The 21745-nt window shown below is 36.8% G+C and overlaps 1 protein-coding gene across 2 annotated transcripts in view; it reads left to right on the top strand.

Annotated features, from left to right (window-relative positions):
* grm4 (glutamate receptor, metabotropic 4) overlaps positions 1-21745 on the top strand; it is a 172203-nt gene that overhangs the window by 132511 nt on the left and 17947 nt on the right. For both annotated transcript variants that reach the window (XM_058780032.1, XM_058780033.1), the window contains exons 7-9: positions 4681-4881; positions 10860-10996; positions 11773-12708. In XM_058780032.1, coding sequence (XP_058636015.1) covers positions 4681-4881; positions 10860-10996; positions 11773-12708 — 1274 coding nt within the window. The remainder of the gene's footprint in view (positions 1-4680; positions 4882-10859; positions 10997-11772; positions 12709-21745) is intronic.

Genomic DNA, 21745 nt, shown 5'->3' with positions numbered 1-21745 from the left:
GGCCAGAAATAATTACCCTTCTTCTTTGATTGCTGGAGGGATTTTGAGGTCCGAGATCCAAAACTAATGTATGCAACATCTAAAGCAGTCATTCAGTCCTTTGAATCAATTATAGCAGCTATCTGTATGCTGAATATTTTAATTCATTCGCCGGAAGTTAATGGATTGCTTTTATACAGTAAGTGCATTCAGAGACTGGCACTCCTTGAGTAGCACGCACAGCCTGGCCATTTCTATAGACCGCTCACATTATTTCTGAATCAAAAGCGCTTTGTGTCAAGATTTTTTTTTTTTTTAATATATACCGTTGTTGAGGTTAAGGGTACAGCAGAGTTTCCACAAAACTCTTTGAGAAGAGAATCACTCGTCCGAAACCACAAACAAGAGACTTAAGTGAGACAAAAGGCTCTGGAGGTTTTTCTGGCAAATGGGGAGAGTCAGAGCCATTATTCCCAGTGAGAGCAGAGCCCTCGGAGCAGGACAGCTAGTGTCTTTAAAGCCCCGGAGCAGCGTGAGGTACTGCAGGTTACGTACGTGCTACTCTGTCATGGCCTCCGTCTCTGCCACCTTTCAGCCCCGGACAAACTCTCTGAGATTCCTCCCTTAATTGGAAAGGATTCCTCAAAAGGTGCAGGGCCCGGTGGTATAGAGAAGGTGAATGTGCTTAGAATGTAGGATGAGGAGTTTGTGCTTGTAACTGTGTCGGATCTGTAGGATTTCGTGTACGCAGGCCGGGTGTTTTGTTGTTGTTGTTGTTGTTGTTTTTGGTTGGTTGTTTTGTTGTCAATCATGTTTACATGCAGAATAATTAAACTGAATTAAATAAATTAGACTGTATGTCAATATTTGGTGAGAAAATGCCCCATGAAGGTAAAATCTATATACCTTCTATTTTAAATTATTTTACTCCAGTTATTTGTTTTTTGCTTTGCTTTGTTTACTTTGTTTTGCCAGTCAATTATTTTTAAGTATGCATAAAACATTTTATTTTATTATTTATTTTATCTTATTATTATTTTATTATTAATTGAATTGAATTGAATTGAATTAATCTGATATATTTTGTGAGAAAATGGCTCATTCAGATCAAAGCGTAAACAATGTATCTGCATAGGGTGCTGTTGACACAGAACAGCATACATTGTTCATGTATGTGATACTCTCCAAAATGGCGCTATAGTGTGACATGGAGGAGAAGAATGTGTAACTTTAAAAGCCCTCAAAGCCCTGTGTGTGTGTGTGTGTGTGTGTGCGTGTGTGTGTGTGTGTGTATGTGTGTATATACACACACACACACACACACACACATATATATATATATATATATATATGATATGTTAGTTAATCAATTATGCTTATGTAAAATAATTTAATTTAATTCTTATGACAATATTTGGAGAAAAAATGCCCCATATGAAGACAAAATCAAAATCTATACATTTGATTTGATTTGATTTTTCTGGTTTTGTTTAGCTTTGCTTTGTTTTACCAATCAATTATTTTTAAGTATGCAGGATGATTTAATTGAATTTAATCTAATTAATTGACTTAATCAGATATCAATCTTGTATATTTGATGCATGTTCTGCATTTTATTAATATAATTTTTGGGGTTTCAGTGTTTTTACTTTGTATTACACATTATGTAAACTAGTTGAACAGTAGCATATGTGGAAGCACTCACACTATTTGATCAGGAGTTTGTGCTTGTAACTAGAATCTGTAGGCTTTTGTGTGCACATAGAATACAAACAGCATGTATGTGTGTGTTCATCTGCCAGTGAGAGTGCTAATGTGTTTGTGTGTGTTTGTGTATGAAGAGCTTTAAGAAGCGTGTGGGCTGACCATCCTCCCCCAGCAGAGATTCACAATGGAATTTTTCTCACAGGCAGACCCGCGGCAGAACTCAAACGGTCCCCCCCACCACCAATAGTTATGCTTGTGGTGAACAATTACACAAGCATAACCTGCCTCTTTAATTTAGGGTTTTCAAGATGCAAAGGGACTGTCGAGGATGTTAAATTGCCTTTGGCTTTCTGTTTAAGGCAAAGCTGAAGTGCTGGTGATTAGAAACTCTAGAAGAATAGGACAGACATTTCTTTACTAACAGGAGCTTTTAGAAGAAAAAAAATGCACTGGCTTTGTTTAGATAATGTATGGGTATGGACGGGTTTGTCTTGGGCAAAACAGAAAAGAATATTGAGCAAAAGAGGAAACCAGCCTTTTTGAAATTTCAAGCATTGGTACAATTCTGCACTAAGCAACATTAACCTGAAAGGCATTCTATTGTAAAGCGTAATGATTGCTCTTTCAGTTTTTGCAGTTGTTTGAAATACTGTAAATGTACTGTAAATGCTGGCAGTAACCCAAAATGACAATGGCACAGGCTTTATTCTGAAGAGTGTACCCTGCAATCTGCCAACCTGACATCTGACAGCTATCTCCACGGTTTGTTCTGGCAGGGTCATAATTGAAACAGCTCCTTTGCAATTAAGACCTTACAAAAAAAAACCCAAGCTGAGCAACTCCAGCTCTAATGAATATACAGCTGTCTGGCATGATTATATGAGCGCTGAGAGATAATTAATCTTGCTTGCTGTCTCCCTGTCTATTATTCCGCCCTCGTGTGTTACCAGACCTCTTTCATTTATCCGTGGCATGAAGAGCAAGATACAGGACTTGGATAACTGAACATGTGAGATCACAACTCGTGGCATATTGTAGATATTTGATTATTTCCCCCCCTTTCTATTTAAATACAGTCTTTTTGGAGTGTCACATGTAACAAGTTCTGTAGCAGTTATTTAAAATACAACCTTTTACTCATAACAGTGCAACTGTAAAATCAAATAGAAGCCAACTTATTTAATGTAATATTTTATTTTAATATTTTAATTTATTATTTAAATTTGTATTTACATTTTTAGTGATGCCAATCAGTTGTTTTAAAGTATACGCAAGTTTTTAAGTATGCACATTATTTATTCCTTTATTTATTCATTCATTTATTCAATTTTTATGCTATTACGTATATCTATATTAAATAACACCTTTCAGCAACTCACATAACATAATTACTACACTGTAAAAAGTGATAAGTTGACTTAACTTAAAAAAATTGAGGAAACCCGTTGCCTTAAAATTATTAAGTACATAATAATAAATAATAAAAAAAAAAGTTAAGTGAACTTGACAATTCAATTAACTTATTTTTTTAATTATCATTTACTTCAAAATTTTAAGGCAACGGTTTTCCTCATTTTTTTAAGTTAAGTCAACTTAACAACTTTTTACAGTGTATTCATGACCAAAGCTGTGCCCGAATATACATTTTTATGTTATATCATAGTTGCCACAGCAATGTTTAAGACCCAAATCTGAAACATTTATGACAAAAGTGTCAGGATGATGCTGCTTTACATTTCTAATAGTTCTAATACTTTCTAATTATAGCTTGATGAGATGTATAATATATCCATTTTAGATCATCCTTACACCTCAGTATGGTTTTACACAATTCCATATGTGTACATTATTTATATGACAGGATGATATAACATTGAGCTGCTACCTTGATGATCCTGTTTTTAATGCCAAGTTTAGTCATTGTTCAGAAAGTTGCTTTTCTTTGTGGACTAAGACTGTTTGTGCTTATATGATTCATTTATGTACAGTAGGAACATCCTTCAAGTCCACTTTGCTCTACTTTCATGCAACTGAAACAAAATATTTCCTTAATGCATTCTGGTTTTGTTGCTAGCAAGCTGATTAAATTGGTTTATAAAATTCAATTGATTAGTGTTTAAAGTGCATCACCCTGTAACACCGCTGTGCACAGTGCTTATTAAAGAAGCAACATGCTCTAAATTATTATGTTTTGAATTGTTTTCATAGTATGTAAATGACAAGTATGATCCTCTGGTCCTCAAAAACAGTTTTGCTTAATTTCATTCCAATTACACACCCAAATATTTTATAAAATAAAACATATTCATGTTTGACTCAGAAGTAAAATGCACATTGGGGCAGGAGCAGTTTAAATGATTTGATAGCATCACATTACAACTACTATTATTGTATTTTTGGTAAACGAAACACCTGGGAAATGTAACTAGTTTGGTGTTCCACTTGTCTAAAAAAATAAAGCTCTCTAAGTAACATGTTCATGTTGCAACACAACCAAAATAGGCTGCTGTAATTATAATCAGTAGGCCTTTCTGCACTGCACAAACCTGATGAGGCAGATGAATGTCCAAATGAATCTATTTTTAATGTGTTACTCAGCAATTCCAGCCACTTGTTTATTTTTATTTATTTTTATATATAATTTTTATTTATTTTATTTTACTTTATTATTTTTTTTAATTTTTTTATTTTTTTTCTTGATGAAATAAGCCCCAAGTAAAGAAATTTAAACACAATTTATTATTTTACATGTTTTATTTATTTTATTAAATTCAAAAAGTCTCCCAAAATGTTGCCTCGAGTTCACATCTGATTGGTTCATTATTAGTGAAGACTCTGAGGTGGCAAGGAACTTTGACGCATTCGGTGTAGAAAGCATCAAGATGTGCAACATCAGTCTCTTCCAGTGCCGTCCTGGTGTGAGTGTGACAATTCAGTCAAAATCTAATGACACGTCAGCCGATGTTGATGCAAACTTTTTCTTTTGTCTGTCAGATCAAGAGAGGATCGGAAAAGACTCGTCCTACGAGCAAGAAGGAAAGGTGATGTTCGTGATTGATGCGGTGTACTCGATGGCGCACGCCCTCCACAACATGCACAAAGACCTCTGCCCTGGCAAGGTGGGACTCTGTTCCAAAATGGACCCAGTTGATGGAACCCTCCTGCTAAAGTACATCCGCAATGTCAAGATAGCAGGTAAGCGGTTTACCTTCTGCATTACTGCTCTTCTGTTTGTCCTTTGACAGACCTACTAGCACAGAGCAAGCATCTGTTTATGGGTGCTTAAGAAAAGGGATTTTTGCATAATTAGCCCTCTGACTGTGAATTTAAATTTCTTTATTGCAACATAACAATTTAAAACGGCTCTCTCACAGGATACGTTTTTTTGAAAGTTGTCCAAAATCCTTTTACTAAAGCCCCACCCTGGCCGTAAATTGTCAACAAATGGTTTCACAAAGATTAGCTGCTGGAATGGATTAGAGTTGTGAGAAACAACAGAAGCCCTGAGGAATGACAGACTGCTCCCCAGAAAAGTATTTTGATATGTGCTTAGCGTACCCAAGCCAAGGTTTCTCCTGAGCCATGTATGTGTTAATTAAAGCAGTTCGCAGTGGCTCACAACACCCTTTGGACATGTTCTTCCTGGGCTATCAATGACAGTATGACTAATTAATTTACTGAGTATTCACATTTACTCTGAGGACCATGATGATGTGGCCTACAGTTCTGAAGTGTAACCGGCTAATAGAATATGACTTTCAGGGTCATAAACTTTTTTTTTTTTTTCCCAACTGGGTCAACTGTTGTGCAAATCGATCTGTCACATGGTCCTCTGACCAAGTGCCCTTCAAGCATTAGCGCATTTGATTGAATGATTCTCTACTGAGCTTTATTGTTTCAATAGCGTCTGCTTTGGAATAGGCCATGACGTTTTTTTCCAGGAGAAAACGTGCAGACCTAATTGAATTAATGAAGTGCCTGACAATTACTGCGGGAGTTGAATGCTAGTTCAGAACATAAACACTTGATTGAGGAGTCCTTCGGGAACCAGTTAAGAACTGGTGTTTTAATGAATTATACTCAGTGATCGAACTGAGCCGGTAATCAGTACCAGCAATTCTGTGCTGGTCACATTTATTCATTGCGTGGTATTGTTTGGTAAGGTTTGCCTATTACTGTATGTATATATAAAGCAAAAGTAAGTAATAGTAAGTAATAGTAAAAGTAATTTATGTAAGTAATAGACAACGCATTATAAGTGGTAGTACAGGGATATACACCTATTTAAATTCTTGAAGATTGTAAAAGCTCATAAACTTTGCCAAATCCAGTGAGCTTATTATAGCAACACAGTACATTGTAAAAAGACCACTGTTTCCCACAGCGAGCAAATTACTGTATATTAGGGCTGACAATAAATTAAAATATACATTAATGCGTATATGATTAGCATAATTAATCTAACGTTTTAGGCATGCTGAAAACTGGCTTAAAATATTGCTTTCTCTTTTTAAAATGAAGTGCATACAGTGTAGTTTTTAATATTTTTGAAAGACGTCTCTTATGGTTACTAAGGGTGCATTTATTTGATCATAAGGAAAAGCTGAATTTTCAGCATCATTACTCCAGTCTTCAGTGTCACATGATCCTTCAGAAATCTTTGTAATATGCTTATTTGCTGCTCAAGAAACATTTCTTATTATTATCAGTATTGAAAACAGTTGTGCTGCCAATATTTTGTGGACAAAATATCTCTGGCTTGCTCAGTTGGGGACACTTAATTTCTAGCGATTATCGCCGATTTGATTGCACAGATACTATTTAAACTAAACTGAGCTAGACAATGACATCTCTGAATTCAATAATGAAATGCCTTTAACTGAAAATTGAGTGTTTAATCTTATCATTATACATTACTGACACTCTATCCTCCAATTTGATACTGTTAAGTGCTTTGACACAATCTGTATTGTAAAAGCGCTATATAAATAAAGGTGACTTGACTTGACTTGACTTGACACTGTGATACATTTTCTAAGGATTATTTGATGAACAGAAAGTTCACAAGTATAATTTATGTGGCTATTTTTAGGGGAAAAAAATCTTTTGAATATCTGTATATATGCCAAATGAGAAAAAGCAGGATCCGAATTCACTTATAAACTGAAATGTTTAATGATACTGATGATCCATTTGTGCTTTTTGTACAATATAAAATCCCAAAAAACATTTATTAAGCTTATAAGTGAGTGCAGATTCTGTTTTTTTATAAAAAAAAAAAAAAATTCTGATCTAAGTATTGATTGAGTGCAGTTATTTCACATTTTTGTTCATATCTGTATATACAAATGACATTTATTTAATTATGTAAATACATTTGCATATTTTAAAATCTTAATAAAAAGATATTTAACACTGTAAACATGTTTACCTAACTGTTTTTAAAAGCAAGGTCAACTGGCCATGGCGAAATAGCCACTATTAAAATCTTTTACTTTGCATTTTTGTATTTTTTTTTCATAAGAAATTATATCATCAACATATCAATTTTAGTTGAAAGCTGAAGTGAGATATGTACATGGGTTTCAAATTGTCTTTTCACGCTTTTTGCTTTAATAACTCCACAAGTTTATGATCCTGCTCATAGTCTGATGATCATGTTCTCCAGTATGAACGTCTGAGGAGTAGCTGCATGTTCAAATCATATTAGATTATACTTCTTGTTAATTCTATGTTTACATTATTAAAAATCCTACCACTACTCCTACAACAAAGTTCTCAGATTTTTTATGTGGAGTCTGACGTTTGGACCCTACGGTATGTGTACAAACAAGTGGAGTATCAGCAATTCTTTTTTATTCAAGCATTAATTATGCTAATGTTTTTTTTTTAGTTGAAAGACTCTTTACAAGCACTTTTTACATCAAAGTATTAGACTCTTGCATCATTACATACTGGCCTAGTGAATTAATTCTTACACCTATAACCCTGTTTACAGCAAAACAACAGCTTTTGTATTACTCAGTGTCATCTTATTCCTGTTAATGAACAGATATGTTGATAATTATAATTGTGTTCAGAATGCAGTCAGTTTGCAACACTTCTCCTGCCAGTTCAGAAGTGGCCATGGCAGACGTTTGCAGCAGATGAGCTGAGATCCAGTGTCTGGCAGCAATTTACTGCTATATAAGCATGAGCCTGATGAGAAAGACCATTTTGCACGATTTGAGACCTGCTGTATGTAGCCAAAGTTGTTTCAAAACTGTCTAGTAACTCTGCATTGCACGTTTTCAGTGCTACCTTTCACACATAACTCTGTCCTCCCCTTTCCATGTGACTTTGAGTGAGGTTAGTTAGAGACTTGAATAGCCTGAGAATGAATGAGGCGACCCATCACTTTTCTATCTGTGTAGCCATCACTCTCGTCCAGAGTGGTTTCTTCTTTGTAAGTTTACGGAGTATGAAGTCTTTAAACTGCTGCCATTGCTTCCAAAGCTCAAATTGCAGGTTTTCTCCACATTGTCTTTTTTAACAACATACATTACTGCCAAAATGGGTCTTAAAGTCCTGCTGATGGCTGGTGAAAAATGACAGAACACTTTCATTTTCAGTTTCATTAAGATACATTTTCAACCTTACATTTAAACAGTCCTGGTTACAATGTAATTAAGTATTCTCTAACAATTTTTATTTTATATTATTATGTCTGACTAAATTGAAGTGGCTTTAATATAGAAAATCTATCTATCTATCTATCTATCTATCTATCTATCTATCTATCTATCTATCTATCTATCTATCTATCTATCTATCTATCTATCTATCTATCTATCTATCTATCTATCTATCTATCTATCTATCTATCTATCTGTCTGTCTGTCTGTCTGTCTGTCTGTCTGTCTGTCTGTCTGTCTGTCTGTCTGTCTGTCTGTCTATCGTTCTATCTATCGTTCTATCTATCTATCGTTCTATCGTCTGTCTATCTGTCTGTCTGCCTGTCTGTCATTATTTATATATCAGTCTGTCTGTCTGTTTGTCTGTCTTTCTATTTCTGTTTGTCTTTCTATGTCTCTATCATTCTATCTCTCTTTCTGTTTATCATTATATGGTTCTATCAGTATGATTTTCAGTAATCTTTAGGACAAAGACTCATTGTGATGCTGGCAGTGACCGTGTGTCTTCTCCACTGAATATTATGGTTGGAGAACAATCTCTTGGCTGAGTGGTAAGCTCTGTCTCTGGAGGTGGAAGTCTACCTGTGCTTCTCCCTGATCCCATTGTTTGAAGTGCTGCACAATGTCTCATCAAATGAACCTCAGAAGAAAACTCTCAACCCTTTGATGCTGTGGAGTACACTCATGGCTCTAATAAGGATATATGTCTGGGGACAGTTCACTGTTTAGTGGCATCTTCCTGGTAGAGTCAGAACCCTATACTGAATAATAAACAAACAAGTCATAATACTGGTTTCTGTGAGTTTTGCTCTGTCTATATCATGTTTAATAACTAGATTTTTAAAATGTCACCACCACAACAGAGTTTGCAGTGTGGTTGCTAAAGTCTTGTGAGTAGTTTAGCGCATGCTGTTGCTTGGGTGTTTGAGAGGGTTGCTAAGGCATTGCTATTTAAAAATACTTAAAAATCTTGTTATAATAATATTATGATTAGAAACATAATATCACACCATTCCTCAGTAACCCAGAAGATTTGAGCCATCACTCATGTCTAGAAAAAATGTGAGGGACAAGTTGTGCGCTGACTTTTAGTATTTAGGTTGAAGTTTGAGCACCACTGATAATAATTTCATATGGTAAGGTCATACGCCTGAGTGAGTCTGTAACTGAGTGCTTACACTCTTAAAAATAAAGGTGCTTCACGATGCCATAGAATAACCTTTTTGTCTAAATGGTTCTATAAAGAACCTTTAACATCTGAAGAACCTTTCTGTTTCACAAAAGGTTATTTGTGGTGAAAGAAGGTTCTTCAGATTATAAAAAAGGTAAGGAAGAGATGGTTCTTTAAAGAACCTTTGACTGAATGGTTCTTTGTGGAACCAAAAATGGTTCTTAAATGGCATCGCTTGAAGAACCTTTTGAAGCACCTTTATTTTTAAGAGTGTACTTTGGGAATCTCAATCACTTCATATGCACCCTCTTGTTTTGATGAATATTTTGTCCTTATGAAATTCTCATAATCCTTTACATCTGTCTGCATTATATTGTAAACTGCACCGCCACCAAGCATGGCTGTAAAAAATCTTAATTCACTAATCCAGAGCGGTTGACTCATCAGAGTTTGAAATAAGCCTCTCGCAGCTTCCAAGCTTGCACAAAGAAGAATGGATATTCATCAACAGAAATCCACCATTGCTGATAATCACCCTTAGATTTCAGTGAGAATTTCATGTGTATTGTGCCTCAAAATAGTTATAACCCAAACACAAGTAGTGAAAACACAATTTCTTGTGCTATTGTTCGGTAGACTCGGCTGCACAGGGTCCAGGGAATTAAGTTGGACACGGTCAGGTGCTTGGAATACAGATAGCTTAACCAAAACTTTAAAGCCTGAGACAGCAGGGTTTTCCACAGAATAAGGCACCTAATCTAAAATGCATCATGGGATGCAGCACCATTGTTATCCTGTCCACCTCGCCTGCCTCCTTCCATAAGCTACTGCTCTCACAAAATAGAAATTGCACTCAATGTACTTGAGGTTAGATATCTGCAAAGGGAATTTCGACTTGTTTATATGGAGCTAAATAAATTCACCCATGCATTTTATACTAAGCAGTGGTAATGCATTTTTTTTTTTTTTTCAATTTCAAGTTCAAATGAGGTTCTTTTTTCCTACTTTGGGCACGATGCTTATTGTTATATTACAAATAAGTGGTTTTGAAACACGCATTGCTATTTACTATAGCGTAGATATAGCATTAAGTAACCACTAAAGCAATATATTTAACAGAAGTTGTATTATATTGACTGCTAGCACATTTAGTCCAGCTTAACATATTGCAGTTTCTAGCTCACCATCAATCTCAGGTGAATTTCGTTCACAGATTTTGGACGCTGACCTGGATATGTCTGAACATGAGCGGTTGCTCATTACTGTGAAGCTATATGGTGTAACACTTTCTGCATCTTTTAATCAGATTTCTCTGCTCACATCTTCAGGAATTGCCGGCAGTCCAGTGCAGTTCAATGAGAACGGAGATGCCCCGGGCCGTTACGATATCTACCAGTACCAGATAAAGAATAAAACAGCTGAATACAAGACCATCGGTCACTGGACTGACCAACTTTACCTGAATGTAAGTATATATTCAATTCTTGTCTTGTTTTTTCTCCCTCATACCATTTCAAACCTGTATTTTGTCATTATTTTTGTCCAACACAAATGTAGGCTTTTTTAAAGAATCTTTATCAGTTATTGCCATACAACAACAACAGTGATTATAGCTTTCAAGCTCCGAAAAGGGCAAAAAAAAAAAAAAGCTCTATGAAAATGTGTGTGAATTGTAAGTCTTCTGAATTGCTTTGTGTGACAGACCAAAATTAATGTCGTTATAATCTGAAGGTAGTGTCCAGAATTTAAAAACGTCATGTCACATTGTACACAAGTGAAAACCAGCAACACTTGTTAGTATTAGTATTATTGGTATAATAAACACTTATGATCTTTTCCTTAAACATATCGCTTTAGATTATAGCAGTCAAATGTTATAGTCAAATGGACAACTTTTTTTGGGGGGGAGCTTTACAGCTTCTATTCACTTTTTTTTTGTCATTTTATAACGAGCTGCACAATAATTTCTCCAAAAAAGCGTTCTGCAGAAAAACAAGCAGCAATATGGGTTTGGAGCGATGTGAGAGTGAGCAAGCACTGACAGAGTTTTCACTTTTTGGTGAACTTGACGCACACATCGCTTATGAGAAAGGACTGAAGTATAGCCTTGAGGAAAACTGCTTAAAATTGATCCTTTGAGTCAACGGATGAGGAAGTGAAAACACTCATTTGATATGTTAAACATTGTTTCATCCTTAGCTGAGGTAAATGGTAAATACTGTTTGTTTTTTTGCAATTCAGATGCGGGCGATGCAGTGGCCAGGTGGAGGGAAGCAGGTGCCGACTTCCATCTGCAGTCAGCCCTGCAAACCCGGGTGGCGCAAAAAGATCGTTAAGGGCATTTCCTGCTGCTGGCACTGCGAGCGCTGCGATGGTTACCAGTATCAGCACGACCTCTACACCTGCAAGATGTGCCGCTTTGATTTAAGACCTAACAAGAATCACACAGGCTGCCAGCCCATTCCGATTGTGAAGCTGGAGTGGAGCTCGCCCTGGGCAGTCATACCGGTCCTCATCGCTATTCTCGGCATCATAGCCACTCTTTTTGTTGTGATCAGCTTCATTCGCTACAACGACACACCGATTGTTAAGGCATCTGGACGCGAGCTCAGCTACGTCCTGCTTACAGGAATCTTTTTGTGTTACGCCACCACCTTCCTGATGATCTCGACCCCAGATGTAGGGATCTGTTCGCTGAGGCGAATTTTCCTGGGGCTCGGAATGAGCATCAGTTATGCGGCGCTGCTCACCAAAACCAATCGGATTTATCGGATTTTCGAGCAGGGAAAAATGACAGTGAGCGCGCCACGCTTTATCAGTCCGGCTTCGCAGTTGGTAATCACCTTCAGCTTGATTTCCGTTCAGCTCCTAGGGGTGTGCATCTGGTTCGCAGTGGACCCTTCCCAAGCTCTTATTGACTATGAGGACCAGCGCACGGCAGATCCCGAGATGGCGCGTGGAGTCCTAAAGTGCGACATATCGGACTTGTCGCTCATCTGCCTCCTGGGATATAGCATGTTGCTGATGGTGACGTGCACGGTGTACGCCATCAAGACGCGAGGGGTGCCCGAGACCTTCAACGAGGCCAAGCCCATCGGCTTTACCATGTACACCACCTGCATCATCTGGCTCGCTTTCATCCCCATTTTCTTCGGGACGTCGCAGTCGACGGAAAAGGTAAGAGCAGATGAGTGAGCGCAATTCCTCAGGACCTTGGCAATCAAACGTTTTAAAGTAATGACAGCATTTACCGCCCCAGCTTCCGACAAAACATGCCATTCAGAGCTGTCCATTTTCGGTAAAAAACAGACCAGCAGGAACAAATTGACTATGTTCATTTGGGCCTCACATCAAGCGGAGCGGTAAAACAGACAGTTTATTTCAAAGAGAAATAGAGAATCATGAGGTCTGGCGCGCTACAGCGCAGAACTCACATGGTTTCCTTCGAATATTGAAAAGGACATGTGTGGCTGGGAAAAACAAAGGCACTCTCTTTTGCCCATCTAGCACTGTGCTCTCAAAGATAAAAGAGACTTTGAAAATAGCAAGGAGATTGAGCGTCAGCTTTTTGTAGATGATGTAATCAATTGACAAGCACTGACTGACTTAGAATACCGAACAAAAAGGCTCTTCATTTTGAGGCCGAATTATATATGCAACTACCCTGGCATTGGCTGCATTACTCATTTCAATTAGAAAACCTGGGACCTTCTGTTTCTGAAGCTTAAGATAAGGGCTTTCTCGTTTTTCAATTTGTGTTTTATTTAATTAGTGTCTCCCTTAGCAAAGCCTTGAACGAGCAATTTCAGCAATTTGAGTACTGTTGTACTTGTTGGTAGGGAGCCATTACTGCTTTAAACTCAGTTTCCCACTGTGCCTTTTTAACCACCGTTTGCATGACTCATTCAGATATAGGATTGTATGAACTGACTTAGGTAATTGCAAGTTGCCTTAAACTACGTTCTGCCTACACCAATCCAAAGAAACAAATAACTATATTTCTGCTGATCAGTGAAAATCATAACGACGGTAACTGTAACCCTGTATCACATGCTCTTCCTCTCTTCTCTTTTTCCCCACTGTTTCCCAGACATCTGATTTTTTAATCTACACCATATAAGGTTTTAGTGTGAATTTACAGTATTCCTGGCAACTAGCAGACGTACTTTCACAGTCATTTTTCAGTGCAATTTTCTGTGAGCAGTCCTTGACCGATTTAGCAATTAGTGGTGATCGTTTAAGTGATCTGCAATCTGTCTAATTTTTATCTTGGAATGCATTTATGCTTTTCACGATTGGATAGTTACAGGATAAGATGAGTAAAAAAAAAGCATGAAGGAATGAAGTTATGAAATTAAAAATGTGCCAGGTTCCTTTGAACACTTGGATGAATGGCTTTCTAAAAACTGAGAACTATGTCAAAGGATATCAATTCAGTGAGCTATTAAAATTTCTAATCGTGATGTTATGGTTTACATTTTAGTCTTTACTTGAGCAAATGTTACCCTGGACCACAAAACCAGTCATAAGGGTCAATTTATTTTAAATTTATATTTATACATCATCATCAATATTTTGCCGAGATACAACTATTTGAAAATCTGGAATCTGAGGGTGTAAAAAAATCGAAATACTGAGAAAATTGCCTTTAAAGCTGTCCAAATGAAGTTCTTAGCAATGCATGTTACTAATCAAAAATGAAGTTTTAATATATTCACGGTAGGAAATTTACAAAATATCTTCATGGAACATGATCTTTACTTAATGTCCTAATGATTTTTGGCATAAAAGAAAAATCTATAATTTTGACCTATACAATGTATTTTTGGCTATTGCTACAAATATACCCCGGCGACTTTAGACTGGTTTTGTGGTCCAGGGTCACAAATGAGAAAATACTCTACTACAGACCTGATCTAGAGGCTATTGCAGTATGAATAATTTAAACGGTTAAATTTTTTTCACTATTTGCTTTTATTTTGTTTTTGTTGCAGTAGACAACAACAACAGTGTGATACTGTTTAAATGCAATGCAATATGCTTTTTATAAAGTAATGTAATTACCAAAGAAAATTACAGTATGCTTTGATTTCAAAGTAAAATTATCAGTCTTGTAAAATACTGGTCATTTTTGGCAATATTATACTCTGAAGTTCTATCAGTCCTCTCATGGTGTAATCAGGGCTTGATGTTAATTCTGCTCTGTACATCACAGGACTGAAGAAACAGTTTTAGCAATTAGTTTTGCGCAGAAAATAAAGCATGCATCGTATGACAAAATCCCACCACAGTGTGCGCAACAAACAGTGTTTTCAGAGGGGAATTAACATATCAAAACAAGAGCACCTCACAATCATCCAGGCTGGCAAGCACAATAAAGTCTAGCGAGTCAGAGATGACATGTCTTTTTAGAGCAATTAAATGCCTCACTTCCTCCTGGCCTGTGATTTACCTTATCTCTCTGCCTGTGCACTTGTCACACGATTTCTGCCAGACACCTCATCAGCATGCCGGCTCCATCAGTTGTTTGTCATCTTATGTCAAAGTGAATAATGAATGTCTTTGGAGGCTTTCTGGATCATTTGAATGTGGGCAGCTGGTCTGGTCCCTGCTGAATTTGATCAGCCTGTCAAATGATTAATCGGAGGGTCATCTTATTGTGGTTTAACCAAAAAATTCTTAAATGAGCTAGTCTGGCAGGTAGGCCTCATTGTAGTCTAAGGGCTTTAGCATGCTTCCTTCCTGGATTTTAGATGGATCCAGATGGACTTTTGATTGATTCGTTGGGTAAACTTGAATGCATGTCCAAAATCTGACTATTGATAAAAACTTAACTAAAATAAAACTGTTTAGTTAAAAATGAAGCACAATCATTTTCTGTATCTTAAAAATGAAAGTGAGGATTGTAATAGATAAAAAAAGCAATCAAATGAATGCAATTAAGTAGCTTTTCCCATCCTTAATATGTTAAGTGCTGGCAAAAAGTGTAAAAAAAAAAAAAAAAAAAAAAAATTGGAAAGTGCATCCTGAAATTTCTTTCATTACTAATTTTTCCATTTTATTTTATTTTTTTCTTTTCTTTGTTTTAATGTTTCCATTTAAATTTTCAGTTTTAGTGGTTATTCAAAAAGAATGTGTAATTAATTGAAATAATGAAACTTACCGACTGTAAAATATAATTGGAGTTTATTGAAGTATGTTTTATAAGAAATTACTATTTCAGGCTTTCTACTTTAAAATGTCACATTTAATTGTGTTTTTGGCTGATTCTTTGTAATTACATTATGATTACATTATATTATAAATTGTAGGGTAATATGTAAATAAGGTAAATTTAGCTCAAAGGGAATTATTTATGATTTTATAGGAAATTTGAACAGAATCACTGTTTTGCAGCTGATCACTGAGTCGACCGGCAATTCACTGAATGAGCCGTACAACATCAACTCTGCACTGGATATTAAAATCCAAAATATAGTGAAAACACTATTAATAAGCACAGTAACAAGACCGGCAGTTTAAGACATTAACTTGTAAGCACAAAACACAAGATACTTCTCTTTTCAATATAAATAAGACTTTATTTATAAATCTAAGACATGCAAATTAATCTAACACATGAACACACGCATTCACACAAGTTGCTGAAAGAGAATGTGAGGAAAGGATAAGTTTAAGAGAATGAAGTGAAAACCCAAGTTTATAGCAATATGTGTTATTGCATAGACCTGAACAGCCATCAATCACTTAATTAACCCTCGCATTGAGTTTCTCAATGAGGCTAAAATTTATATTAAATGCACCAGCTCAGTTAGAATCTGGAGGTTACTTGCGTTGCATTGCCTTTGTGTTAAGGGAATCCCTTTTGTCGTCGTCGTTGCAGGAAAAGGTGGTTTCCTGAGGTTGCTGATTGGCTGACAGTTCAGTGGTCATTCATAGTGAAGTCTCGGGGAGCCAATAGTTGGGCGTTGGCTGAAGATGCGGAATTGGTCTGGTTGAAGTTTGGGGCGGGTGAAGTCGGAGCTGGACTTCGCGGCAAACTTAACTTTTGAACACGAAACTCAACCGAAAGAAAAGAAACTAAAGTAAAAGAATAAAAGGATGTAACGAGACTAGGTGGTTTTTCTTCTCATCGTGGTGTTAAGTAGCAGCTGGCATGTAGGCCAAAGCACGCTCAAAGAGCGCTAAAAAGCAGCGTCAAAACATGGTGGCAAAAAGAGAAAAGCAAAAAATTATACATTTGACAAAGAATTGATTGGAAGAAACATTTAAAGCATGATTTTTCAAACTCATACATACCAAACAAGGATATGAACCCTTAAGCTATTTTGTTATAGTCCAATGTGTGGGTTACATACACAATATGGATTTATGCATAGAAATCATTAGTTGCTCATAAGTCCTTTTAAGATGATTTTAGGTGCATATAGAAAAGACAGTCTCTGTGAACACAGGAATTTCAGTCTGGTCTGTCTTGGGTGGGGGGATCCGCCCAAGAAAGTCTGTAGCTCGTGATTTCTATCACAGATTTGCATGTGACAGTCATCTCTTTGACCATCAGTCTTGATTACTTGCTCCAAATTTGACAGTCTCCTTCCTGAGTTGGAATTATCAATAAGTGTTCCTTTTGTTTTAATGTTGCAAGCTGTTCTGGAAGAGGCTTGTTGGTTAGGCTTTCTTCAGACGGGTTGGAGCTAGGGATCTGGTTTACGACGTCCTGTTGCTTTGGGGCCTCTCTGGAATTTCGGCTCCTCATGTTTCAATGTTCTGATCGAATCTTAAATTTGTCTGATTCGTTCTGATCCTACAAAATATACATAATGATATCTACATGTACATATAGGGTCCTATGAAATCTGTTTTGTTTTATCCCAGATTTTATTTGTCCAAAATGCAGTATTACAAATTAATTAATTAATTAATTAATTAATTAATTAATTAATTAAAATAAATAAATAAATAAACAAACTGTTCCTATAGAATATCATGATATATTTCAAACCCTCCTTTGTATAAATGGCAGGTTGCTGGCACAGGGAAATCATTTGGCCATGACATTTTTGTATTTATTTATTTGTCAGGGACATTAAACATTTTTTTTTTTTTCACATTCAAAACTTCACATTGATGTACAGGTGCCAGATTATGTGAAGATGCCTTGTTTTCATCTGACAAGTTGACATTACAATTCATATTGTCCAATGTAACATTGTAAGCAAAACTTACAAACCCTTCTTTCTGATGCTGGATGTTATTGAAACCTCTCTCATGTTGGTTTTGAGGAAGCTTGATAATATCTTAAGTCAAGCATTTCGACTTACATGGACTGGTATTTTTATGCATCTCCGCTCTCCAAAACTGGAAGCTATCATTACAGTGCCATCATGTCGTTAGGGTTCACTTGCAGGGGCTTTCTTCCTTTGTGTTGCTGACAGAGTAATCACTGTGTCTTTCTGAACGAGGTCAACATCTCTTATTTACATACAGGTGTGTGTCAGCGATGTGACAGTTGTGGTAGCAGGGGGCCCTGACCTCTGTTAAATGTCAGTTTCTTTGACATCCCCGTTATTGAAATCCTTCAGTCTGTCATTCATTTGCTGTCACCTAAATGAGTACCTTGTGAAGACAGATGCATGAGCACATTTTTCCTGAAATATATATAAAAATAATTGCTTCTCACGGATAGAATTTAATACAGCGTAAGCCTGGTACACTGCTATGAAATATAATAAAGGAAAATGCATTTATAATAGTATTACAGTGTGAGGAATAATAAAACATTTACTTTATATTGTGCTTTTGGCCAGAGCTCAAAGCACAAACACAAGTACATTTTTTCCCTACCAACCTGTGAAGCATTGCTCAGTCAAACAGGTGGTTCTGCTCCCAAACGCAAGTAATTGGTTGAGCTAGAAGTTCATAGGATGCAATAACATGGGCTCGGAGACAGTCTGTTAAAGTAATAGTTCACCCAAAAATAAAAATGATTACTTAAAATTTACTTAGGCCATCCAACATGTAGGTGAGATTCTTTCTTTTAAAGATTTGGAGAAATTTAGCATTGCATCAATGGATCCTCTGTAGTGAATGGGTGCTGTCAGTTTGAGAGTCCATACAGCTGATAAAAAACATCTCAATTAATCCACACCACTTCAGTCTATCAATTAACAACTTGTTAAGTCCATCATTGACACATTTTAATTCATTTAGCATGGCTTCTGACTAAAATATCAGTCCATGATCCATACTAATGCTTCCTCCAGTGAAAAAGTTCATCTCCTGATGTCCTCTCACATCAAGATCCACCAACATATTTGTTTAGGACTGATTTTGCTTGTAAGCAGTGCTTGATCTGTGCATATTTCTCTCCTGATTTAGGCAAGGTGACTTTTTCACTGGAAGAAAGCAATAATATGGATAGAGATAGCAACAGTTTGAAGTCTTAATGGAAACATGCAGCTTTCCAATTCACAAGATGTTAACTGATGGACTGGAGTCATGTGGATTAGATGTGGATTATTAGGATGTTTTTATCAGCTGTTTAAACTCTCATTCTGACGGCACCCATTCACTGCAGAGGATCCATTGGTGAGCAAGTGATATAATGCTAAATTTCTCCAAATCTGTTCTGATGAAGAAACAATCTTGGATGACCAGAGGGTGAGTAAATCTATTCCTTTAACAAAACACATATAGAATTAATTCATTCCAACATTCAGGGATGAACTGGATGCATGCAAACTTTCAGTGAAGTCCTATGTTTTCATGTGGAACATGCTCCATCAAACCTTGCTTTGATTGGACAAGATACTGGAAAAATGAAACCTATTGTTTCTGTGTTTTATTTTATTTTATCCGAAGCCGCATGTAATCCAACAGTATGACATTTTTGGTGTGCAGCATATTAAAGGATTTTAAATGTGGATAATGCATAGTTCATCTGAATGACAAACATTCACATCCCTTTGAACAGTGTTTTCCACAGCACCGCTATTAACACGAGACCTACTTCTTTCTTAAAAAGCCTCTGATGTTGACATAAGACGTACTTCCTTTTAAAAAATGGCAGTTCATTTTTTGTTCTTTATCCCAAGAGATAATGTGGCAGCAGCAGGTGAAGAAGTGGCAGAATCAGTTGTTGTATTATTAAAGTTGATAGCGTTCCGGTGTACGTTTTATCAAGTCATCCATTTATATGTGGGAGTGCAATAACGGCAGCCTTTTTTAACTTGCAGTTTCAATTCGAGGGCAAAAAAGTGGAACACTTTGTATGTGCTGAGACAACAGAGACTGTCTCAGAGGACTAACCCTGATTCACTGTCTAGTTCCCATCTCAGTATTTCTCACAAGCCTCATTAGATGCAGGTGTGCTGTCTGCACATACAGAGCCCGAGGCGGAGGCATTGATGAGATACCGCTATGAATCGTGTGTCGTGTGCATCATTAAATCCTCATTTGTGACTGTAATTGCAACTTCAGGTTCAGCAAGATTAGTGAGAGATTTCGATGTATAGACCAAAGCTAATCATTTCAGGCTGGTTTAATCACTATGTATGGACCACTCGCTTTCCTTTCAGGTGATTTGTTGGACCCCTGCAATAGATTTTCTGGTTAAATTTGGAAGTGTGACTCTGCTGACTAAGTGGCCGGGGACTGTATTTTACAATAGCTTTTGTCTGAGCCACGGCCTTGTGGTTAGACCTCCAACATATTGAGCGGTGACAAGCAACATATCTAGATCCCATCATTTCCTGTCCTCTCTCAACTATGCTTTATATTTCACTGAAGACAATTTGAGTGGTGCTTAAACTCTCCAAGACAGTTGTAGGGTGTTTTGGGTGGTTGCCAGAGCATTGCTTTGCTATTGTTAAAGGGATACTTCACCCCAAAATGTAAATTTTGTCATTAGTCACTTACCCCCATATATGTTGTGGCTGTCCCATTGACTGCATAGTAAATTGCACTGTCAAGGTCCATAAAAGTATGAAAAGCATTGTCAGAATAGTCCATCTGCCATCAGTGGTTCAATCTGAATTTAATGAATCGACGAAAACCCTTTTTCTGCGCGAAGAAAACAAAACAACAACTTTATTCAACAATTCATCTCCTCTGGTTCAGTGTAGCGCCATTTTGGAGAATATCCTCTGGACGCAAGCAGCGTACGTTCTTGTACGCTGAACCAGAGGAGAAAAATTGTTGAATAAAGTCGTTGTTTTGTTTTCCTTGCAGAGAAAAAGTGTTCTCGTCGCTTCATTAAATTCAGATTGAATCACTGATGGCAGATGGACTATTCTGACGATGCTTTTCATACTTTTATGGACCTTGACAGTGCAATTTATTATGCAGTCAATGGGACAGCCACAAGCCTCCCGGTTTTCATCCAAAATATCTTAAATTGTGTTCCAAAGACGAATGAAGCTTTTACAGGTTTGGAACAACATGGGGTAAGTGATTAATGACAAAATTTTAATTTTAGGGTGGAGTATCTCTTTGTGTGGTTGCTAGGGTATTCTTGGTGATTGCTGTGTAATTGCTCTCTAGCAATTCAGAGTCAAATGTAATTCTGTTTGATTTCAAAACATGAAAATTAATCCAACAAGTCTTGTCTGACTGACAGGTGGCTGCTTTACTTGTTACGCAGTGGCGCAAAAACGGGGTATGCAGTATATGCAGTGCATAGGGCATTTTGCCGAAATCATTATGTGAAAATCCTATTTAATAAAACGTCATAAATAATCAAAAGCTTAGTTGTTAAAAATAATGTAATGTAACACTTTTATTCAACGTTTTTTTTTTTTTTTTTTGCATTTTTAATGAGTTCCAAAATGTGTTCATTATAAACTTATTAAGACGCGGAACCGCCGTATTTCTTCACGACCACAACAAACGGGAGATTTTTCAGACGCGCACTTCACCTTGCCCTCAGCACCAGGCGCGAGTCAAACGAGCACGGAAAAGGTACAGGTGCCAAATGAGCTTCAGTAGAACAACAGTGAACTGCGGTCTGACGAGATGTTGTTATGTCAGTAAAACAAACTTTCCTGTTCTGTCAGAGGTTTTACTGTGCTCACGGCGCATGCTCTTCACTGTACGCACGCTCTCACTTCATCATAAATAACTCGCACAAGAAACTATACGAGCATACATCGTCAGTTAAGTCATGAAATTACCAAAATTGCGATTAAAGCTGCAAAACTGTACATGCATGTATACA

The sequence above is a fragment of the Onychostoma macrolepis genome, chromosome 06 (genome assembly GCF_012432095.1).
Source record: "Onychostoma macrolepis isolate SWU-2019 chromosome 06, ASM1243209v1, whole genome shotgun sequence".
NCBI classification, from domain to species: Eukaryota; Metazoa; Chordata; class Actinopteri; order Cypriniformes; family Cyprinidae; genus Onychostoma; species Onychostoma macrolepis.
The sequence above is the reverse complement of the archived record's forward strand: the minus strand, read 5'-3'. Positions and strand labels throughout refer to the sequence as shown.